The sequence below is a fragment of the Rhinopithecus bieti genome, unplaced genomic scaffold (genome assembly GCF_001698545.2).
Source record: "Rhinopithecus bieti isolate Rb0 unplaced genomic scaffold, ASM169854v2 scaffold_24049, whole genome shotgun sequence".
NCBI lineage: Eukaryota > Metazoa > Chordata > Mammalia > Primates > Cercopithecidae > Rhinopithecus > Rhinopithecus bieti.
In genome coordinates this window covers 86,425-95,449 of record NW_016811256.1, presented here as the reverse complement: position 1 = coordinate 95,449, position 9,025 = coordinate 86,425, and the positions used below count along the sequence as shown (strand labels likewise).

At 43.4% G+C, this 9,025-nt stretch overlaps 1 protein-coding gene across 1 annotated transcript; it reads right to left on the bottom strand.

The window, feature by feature from the left end:
- Positions 1-4,567: 4,567 nt before the first annotated feature.
- On the bottom strand, positions 4,568-6,330 carry MRPL17 (mitochondrial ribosomal protein L17). Its single transcript, XM_017893668.1, has 3 exons — positions 5,844-6,330; positions 5,468-5,536; positions 4,568-5,124 (listed from the first exon to the last, which is right to left on the bottom strand). Exons 1-3 carry the CDS (start codon positions 6,015-6,017, stop codon positions 4,855-4,857), a joined length of 513 nt encoding a protein of 170 aa, XP_017749157.1. The 5' UTR covers positions 6,018-6,330; the 3' UTR covers positions 4,568-4,854.
- Between the last annotated feature and the right edge of the window lie 2,695 nt (positions 6,331-9,025).

Below are 9,025 nucleotides of genomic sequence, written 5' to 3'. Positions count from 1 at the left end.
GGAAGGGGAACATCACACACTGGGGCCTATCATGGGGAGGGGGGAGGAGGGAGGGATTGCATTGGGGAGTTATACATGATATAAATGATGAATTGATGGGTGCTGACGAGTTGATGGGTGCAGCACACCAACATGGCATAAGTATACATATGTAACAAACCTGCACGTTATGCACATGTACCCTAGAACTTAAAGTATAAAAAAAAAAGTAAAAAAAAAAAAAAAAAGGAAATCCTGCCATTCATGACAACATGGATAAACCAGGAGAACATTATGCTAAGTGAATAAGTTAGACACAGAAAGAAAATTATGTATGATCTCATTCATATTTGAAATTTAAAAACATTGAACTCATAGAAACAGAGTAGAACAGTCGTTGCCAGGGTCTGAGGTATGAGGGAAATAGAGATGTTGATCAAAGGTCCAAACTTTCAGTTATAAGATGAACAAGTTCTGGAGAAATAATGTACAGCATAGGTGGTGATGGATGTGCTAACTAAAAAAAAAAAGAAAAAAAGAAAGAAATTGGATCACTGGAATAGTGCTGAGCTTTGCCTGGGTAATTCTGTCAACACTTTACAAAAAAACGCAATCTTTCAGCTTTTGGCTAGTCTTGGAAAATTTATAGGTGTTTTCTGTCTATGGGTTGGTTAGAAATATTCCAAAAAATTAGAATATAAAATGTCTGGGAAATGAATTAGAAATATGCTCACATTCCTGACAATCATTATTAGCATTTAAGTTCCGGAAGAGGCAGGAGACCATTTATTTTGCTTGGTATACTCAGTAGTGTAGCTTAACCCTGTCTCTGCATGTGGTACCATGTTTATTGTTTGTAAAGCTCAGCCAGAGAGTTGAATATGGCATGGATGTAGCTTACTCCTCCTTATTTAATGAACATATATTGGGCACCTATTTTGTATCAGGCCTTATGGTAGAGTTATCAAGAATGAGTCCCAGTCTCTGGCTTCAGCAGTTTGGCTGAATGAAGGGATCAGTTAAGTAGACAAGCAACTAGTTAGGAGTATGCCCACAGGATTATAAATAACAGTACACAAGAGAGGCCTGAGCCCATTTGGAGGATGATGTGGAGTTTGGGGCCTCAAAAAAGTGACTTCTGAGCAAATATTTGAATGACAAGTAGGAGTGGACTTGAAAGAGGGCAAACATGATAGTAGAGGGAACATCATATACCAAGTAGTAATACAGTCAGGGAATAACAAGCAGTTTCTCACGAAGGGTAGCTGCAAATAGTGGTAGGAGAGGAGGCTGAGAAGTGGCTGGGACCAGGTCATAGATAACCTTTGTGTCATTAAATGTCTGGATTTTTATCCAGCAAAGGCAATGATTAGTCACTGGAATACTGGCTATGAAAAGTGTTTTTCAAAGAGTAGATTGTAATCCATTAGTGGGTTGTAAAATCAATTTAGTGAATTGGGGCCAGCATATAAAAGGTGAACAAGTAGAAAATATGAGTGTAGATCATATTTGTAAAGGTAAATAACCTTTTACGAATATTTTGTTTCAATTATTTATGTTTATGAATAATCCGTTCTGATGTAAAATGTTTTTTGACCTGTAGGTCACAGTCACAATTTTTGAGAAGCACTTGTTTAAAGGTTCAATGGTACACAAACTATCAGATTACTTTTAGTAGCAATTAACAGAAAATTCAGACCCAAATGGGAATAATCACTAAAAAAGATTATTATTCCAACGTAACTAGGACTCCAGTTTGGGAGTTCTTGGTGCTGTAGTTTTAGTTGTTCTAATCTGCCACTCTCAGTGTTATCTTCTGCCTAAATCCAGTTCCCCACTGGCACTTAGAATAACATGCCAATTTATTCATCTAGGCAGAATAGAGCCTAGATTCTCACTGCTTTAACTTAGTTTAGGCCTGTCCACTACAACCCATTCAGGAAAAAATCCACTGTAGGAAACTCTAATGCAATGTGGCAAATTCAGTGTGTTATGGAAACACAGAGCACCTCAGTTGACAAAGTCATGAATTTAGGTGTGGGGATGGTCGGGGAGCCACCTAGGTGATGCCAAAAGTTTGTGTGTAAGTTAAGTAGGTAAAAGAGAGAAGGCTCTCTGTGCGGTGGGGACTGCTTTAACAAAAGGTTGTGGACAGGGTAGCTGTGCACAGGGAAACATCCAAAATAGGAACTTTTATGCTTATAGAGCATAGCAAAGGAAGGCAAAGGAAGTAGCTGGAGTGATGAGTAGATACCTGAACTAGAAGGGGAGTCATAAGGAATCTGGGCTCTTTCCCATAGGAAATAAGCAACTGGCGACCATCACCAGGGAATTAAGATGATCAGATTCCCATCACTACAGCCAAAGTGTAGAGGGAGGTAAGTTAGGAGGTTGTTGCAGTAATCCAGGATAGAGGTATCTTGGATTTCGTATTAGGGAGCAAGTTGATTGCAGATTTGAGGAACATTGTGGAAATAAAAACATTACTTGTTAATTTCAGTGTAAATTAGTGTAAGGAAATAATCTCTGACTTTTCTAGTCATCTCCCCAAGATAACAGGCTTGCAGTGTTTTAACTGTAAAGCCTAAACTTGTTACCTTTTGAGAAAGGAGTGATCATTACTTTGTCAACCTTACTGTAAAGAACTGGAGCCCAGGATGGTGGGAACCTTTGAGAGTGGTGCTCTTGGATTTGGAATGTATTTAAGAGATGCCTAGATGGACTTGGGGGCAGCAGTCCACTAGTTGAAGAAAAGTTATTTATAAGCCCGATTAGTAAAATTCTTTTTTTTTTTTTTTGAGATGGAGTCTCACTGTGTTGCCCAGGCTGGAGTCAATGGTGCAATCTTGGCTCATTGCAAGCTCCGCTTCCCAGGTTAATGCCATTCTCCTGCCTCAGCCTCCCCAGTAGCTGGGACTCTAGGTGCCGCCACCATGCCCGGCTAATTTTTTTGTATTTTTAGTAGAGACCAGGTTTCACCATGTCAGCCAGGATGGTCTTGATCTCCTGACCTTATGATCCGCCCGCCTTGGCCTCCCGAAATGCTGGGATTACAGGTGTGAGCCACCAGGCCCGGCAGTAAAATTCTTGATGCTGTTACTTTCCTTGTGTTACCCCTGAGCCTTTAGCAAATGTTTTAGGATTCATCTACTTTTATTTGGACCAAAATATTAAAGGGGAAGCAGTGTCCCTTGAGGCCGCTGTGGTAGTGGCAGTGGCCTGTTATTGTGAGCTCATTGATGGTACAGGTTGTTTCTTATCTCTAGTCTCTATATTAGACAAACAGTGGATATTGTATCCCTTCTGCCTAAATTGATGCTGGGAACCAGCAGATGCTCAAAAAGCATGTAGGGAACTGTTGGAAGTCCCAAAGGAAGATATATTTCTGGGGTCTAAGAGGAAAAGCTACAGGAGCTGAGCCACAATCCATCTATTCAAAATAAAGATGTGGTTTTAAGGAAAGTGGTTTCTCTAGAAGTTAGGTATGACTCCTAGATACCTAGCTAGGGTGGATGTTCATGCTAGGACAGAAGAGGGGTATATTTTTTAGCAGAAGCAGAGCTGTAGCTTTATTTCATAAGCGTTTTGAGTGTCTACTATATTTCATTTAAAATGTAAGAGCTTTCTGGCTAGTGTGAAGAACAAACCCGAGAAAAAGAGATAAAGAGCTCTGTTAGGAGTAGACGAGTATCAGACTAAGGCAGCCGCAGCTAGATTAGCACCAGAATAGTTCGTTCTGTCACTGAAGCCATGTCTGCTACACCAGTGATCCCTTTACCCTTACTCTTACTTATTGTCTCAGACAGTGGATGGGTTCAGTGGGCCAAATACACTCAGAAGATAGAGCCTAAGATAAAATCTCTTCTACCTACTCTACTGGAGATATGGCAATTATCAGGCACTGCTATCAAGTGTTTGGACCAAGAGTGATGGCTCCTTTCCAAGTCTTTTTCCATAACTACCACCCTACTAAAGCCTCTGAACCCAAGGGAACGGCAGCCTGGCTGTGCCAAGAAAGGGGCTCCCAGCTTCTCACATTCTGAAGCCGGATTTCCCTTTTCTGGGTTCCCAGAGAGGCCAGATTTGACAACAATAAAAATTTCCAGGAAATTCCCAGGAGGTTTAATATCCTAATCCTTCTCTGGCATAGACCCTCTTTCTTACCCCTTCCCCCCACCAAGAGGAAGGAGCTTATCCTGGAGCCCAACATCCTCTGCTGAATGTCTCCACCCCTTTGGCCAAACTGGTAGAACATCTGAGTTCTTGGGTCCTCTCCTCCCAGGCCCATTTAGGGGGCTGAAGGGAACACATGAAGGTAATGTGTGATCCTGCCTCAAAACAGAGGAATGATTGCAGTATCTCCTGAAGGTTCATAGGATACTAGATTGTTTAAGGAAGTTTCACTTGCAGATTGTCACTTCCCTACCCGTCAGGAAGTAATCTTCTCTAAGAAATCCCAAGCACTCAGTCTCTAGGAGACCAGATGTCAAAACAGAACCACCTCTGGCAACATTTGGAATTATAGGATGCATTCCCATGTAAACTGGCATTAAGAAAAACAAAACTGCACTAACCAAAATAACCCAAATTTAAGGACCAGAAGCATAAGCCAGGAATTTACTATCCCAGGTAGACCGAGCATTTGGATAATTCTCATTCTCCAGAAATCCCACAGGAAGGAAAAAAGAAATGAATTTATATATATTCATATAAAGACTTTTATCTATTGTGCAAAGAGAGGGTCATCTGGCTCCCAGAAGGTTCTCAATCCCATTAAGACTGTCCATTTTACATCTCTAGCTCCAGTTCTTCTCAGAGAGTAAAAGCGCTCCAAAGGCCTGTGATCATGGGCACTGATTAAGGGCTGCAGACTCTTCAGATGCAGTTAAATCCTTGGTTGCTTGCTTCCTGGCTTTGGCTGAGGTCCTGCTGCAAACCCTGCAGCAGCTGGTTTAGGAGTGTAAGGTGGCTGTCTCTGCGAGGCAGAGGCAGGGGTGGGAGGCAGTTCCCTTTATACTCGATCACTGCCATCTTGGCCCGATCCAAACTCCGATTTGGGATCTGCAGCATTCTTGTGTAGCCCCCATTTTGATCTTTGTATCGAGGGGCCAGAACTTGAAACAGCTTTGGGATCAAGTCTTTCTCCTAGAGGGAGAATTATCCAAGAGACAGCAGAGTCAGGCAAAACTGCAGAGGCATTTAACTTTAGGCCACTCCCAAAGATAAGGTCCATCTACACATAGAAAGACCTCCCCCGCCCCTCACCAATCTGGTAGAGCCAATGTTACACAACGGGGTCGTTTATAGGCAGTTGTGCAGAGGTATATTCACATCGACTTCAACTAACTTAAGACACAGTTTCTAATTTAGTTAACAACATTGGCCCATAAGTGAGTACCCAAGCTTAATTCTGCACAGTTCTCCTTCCTCCAACCCCCACCCCTAAGAGCAAAGGGTGGGATTCTGAAGGCAGATAGGACGCACTCACTGTGAGCCAGAAGTCAGCCATGCGCATGGCTCGTTCGCTGGTGTCTCCCAGCTTCCCATAGTCGATGAGCTGTGAGGACATAACATCACGGATCCAACCGAGCAAGAAAACAAGGTGCCAATCTAATTTCTCTAATGCTGGACCGCAATCCATTCTTTCCACTAGCAAAGCATCTCCAATCTACGCCATCCCTAACTCCGCAGCCCTAACCAGTCTTCCGTTAGAGGCGATGGAGGGGCAGGTTCAGCTCAGGGTCCTAGGGGACTCAGACTTGGGGAATGGTTTACCAGGTTGGTCCCAATCCCTTTCCACTTGCAGCCGGCCCCGCCGCCTCAGACCAGACCCGCAGAGTGGACAAGAGGGCCCCGTTCCTTACCTTCTCCGCGTAGCCCCTCACCTCGTCCAGACGCGCCCATGGAGCCTCGATGCGTTCGTGCCGCACCAGCCCTGTGAGCAAGTTCCGCAACAGATGGATGCGGGACTCGGGACCGAGGCCCACACGGCGAAATACGCGGCCATGGGAGATGGCTGCAGCGACCGACAGCCGCATGTCTCCAGCTTCTGCCCGCCCCTTGGAGGCCGCAACTGGAAACCGGAAGGTAGACCGGGTGGAGGCAATTTCAGGGGACGCATGCGCCTTAGCTCTGAGCGTGGCGAACGTGTTTGCGCATGCGCATCAGAGCCTGCCTCGTTGGCAATCTCGGGAAGGGCGGAGAAATGGTGTTGAGCTTTTCCAGAGGCGGCGAGCTGGGCGGGCTTCAGGCATCCAGAGCGCTCTGTGGCGGCCGGAGAAGCAGGCGCCCCCTAGTGTGGGATAAGCGGGCCATTGGGTTTTTTTTTTTGGCTGCGTCAGCCAGTGGCTTTTAGGGCGATGGAACACTCCGCCGCAGAGCCTCCTGGGAAAGAGAGCGTCTGAGGAGAAAGGCACCCGGAGGGTTCGGAGTCCTGCGGGCTGACGGCCCTACGCGGGCCAGCAGTGGCCAGCTGGCCTGGTTGACACCTGTACGCATCGTTTTTAACACAGTGATTTTCAGTAGTAATGGTAAAATGGATAATAACGATGCCTGGAAAAGAAACGCAGATAGTGAAAATTTTCTTTTGTTGAAGTAATCATTCCAGTTAAAAAATTTACAGCCCTAAAGGGAAAAGTAGTGGATTGTTTTTAATTACACCAGTGTGTTTTTTTAAGGGGAAAAAACATACCTACACATTTGTGTGTTAATGAACAATAATATTGTAGTTTGCTTTTGAGCCTTGACATCTGCAAATTGGCAATGACTGTCAAAATTATTCCTTGTTATGGGTTGAATTGTGTCTTCCCTGGTGATTCTTCCCGTCCCCAAAAAGCTGTGTTAAGTCCTAACCTGCAGTAACTCAGAATGTGACCTTATGTGGAAATAGGATCATTGCAGATGTAATTTGTTAAGATGAAGCCATACGGGTATAGGTGGGCGCCTAATCCAAAATGCCTAGTGTCCAGATAGATAGATACATATATACGTACATACATATATACAGGTCGGGCACGGTGGCTCACACCTGTAATTCCAACACTTTGGGAGGCCAAGGCGGGCGATCACCTGAGGTCAGGAATTCGAGACCAGCCTGGCCAACATGGCAAAACCCTGTCTCTACTAAAAACACAAAAATTAGCCGGGTGTGGTGGCTCATGCCTATAAGTCCAGCTACACGGGAGGCTGAGGCAGGAGAATAGCTTGAACCCGGGAGGCGGAGGTTGCAGTGTACTGAGATCAGGCCACTGCACTCTAGCCTGGGCGACAGAGTCAGACTCCATCTTAAAAAAAAAAAAAAAAAAAAAAAGCGTATGAAGAGAGAGAGAGATGGACACTCAGGGTGATGCTGACCAGGTAAAGACAGAGACATATAGGGAGAAAGCCATGTGACCTTGAAAGCAGAGATTATGGAGTTAAGCAGTTGCAAATCAGTGAATGAACACCAAAGATTGATTGCTGGAGCACACCTGAAGCCAAGGGAAAGTATAAAATGTGTTCTTTTTCAGATTCGTCAGAGGGCATGACCCTGCTGCTAACACATTGCTTTCTTACTTCTAGCCTCCAGAGCCACAAAACAATACATTTCTGTTGTTTTAAGTTCCACAGTTTGTGATAGTTTGTTACAGCAGTCTTAGGAAAATGAATTCACTCCTCTTTACGTGTACATATGCAGTAGACATCTAGATTTGTCACTCTGTCAGCTTCTAGGTGACCAAAAAACATCTCTTTGCTAATTTTAATTTTGAAAAGCTTCTTTAATATGAAGGAACAAATAGACAAAGAGGAAAAGTCATGAACAAATAAATACATTGACAGAGATTTATACAAATCACACTTCACAAAGAAATTTACAATAAATTACAGAAATTACAATTATCATTCATGTTTTGTTTCTTTGGGAACAATTCTTGTAGTTTTCAATTGTCTTTGCAGTTGAAAAATTTCACTAAGATATTTTCACCAGGATTTTTTTTTTGAGAAGGAGTTTCGTTCTTGTTGCCCAGGCTGGAGTGCAATGGCGCGGTCTCGGCTCACTGCAACCTCCACCTCCTGGGTTCAAGCGATTCTCATGCCTCAGCCTGGCAAGAAACTGGAATTATGGGCACCTGCCACCATGCCTGGCAATTTTTTTTTTATTTTTAGTAGAGACAGGGTTTTGCCATGTTGGCCAGACTGGTCTTGAACTCCTGACCTTAGGTGGTCTGCCCGCCTCAGCCCCCAAAGAGCTGGGATTACAGGTGTGAGCCACCATGCCCGGCCCACTAGAAAATTTATCATAAATTTCTGTTGGTAAAAACTTGTGAAGAGTCTCTTCCTCAGCAAAAAATTAGGTAAAATGAAACATTGATCCATTATTTTAGAAGATGCTTACACTTGGTAAAGACAATTGTAGCATCAAACATTGTCCTTTTGACTTTTTCTGGCAATACAAGACCATCATCTCTTGTCTCTTCTGGTAGTCTTCAAAATTTGATTCTTTTTTTAGATGTCAATTTCCTTATATTTTGTTTTTGCAGCATCACTACTGGCTTTCTCTGCAATTTCTGTGGGCTGATATTAACGGAACAATTTTTTTTTTTTTTTTACAGTCCAGTGGTCTTTTATTATTATTATTATTTGCACCTATTATGTCGTGAATTCATAGGGAATAGGTTCCAGTAGCTCTGGCTCCTCTCCATTGGTTCTCACAAAGTGTGCTTCTCTTGGTGCAGCCGTCTGGCCTGTCAGCTGAGTTCAGGTACCTTTCTCTTTGGCTCCCTTCTTTTTTTGATCACTTTCTTTCATGCATTTCAGGAGGCTACCTTGTGCCTTAGAGTGTTTAATGTGCTCCATATGCGCATTAATTCTTTTGGCAAGAATCTTGCCCTTACCTTTTTTTTTTTTTCTTTTTTTTACAGCAATGCTAATAGCATGCTAAGTAAGATTATAGACTCTTCCAGTTTTTGCCATGGTAACACTTGCGAAGCATTACTTTTTGAACCATACCCATTCCCTTGATGTCTACAGTATCACCTTTTTTATAGACTCCCATGCATGTGGCCAA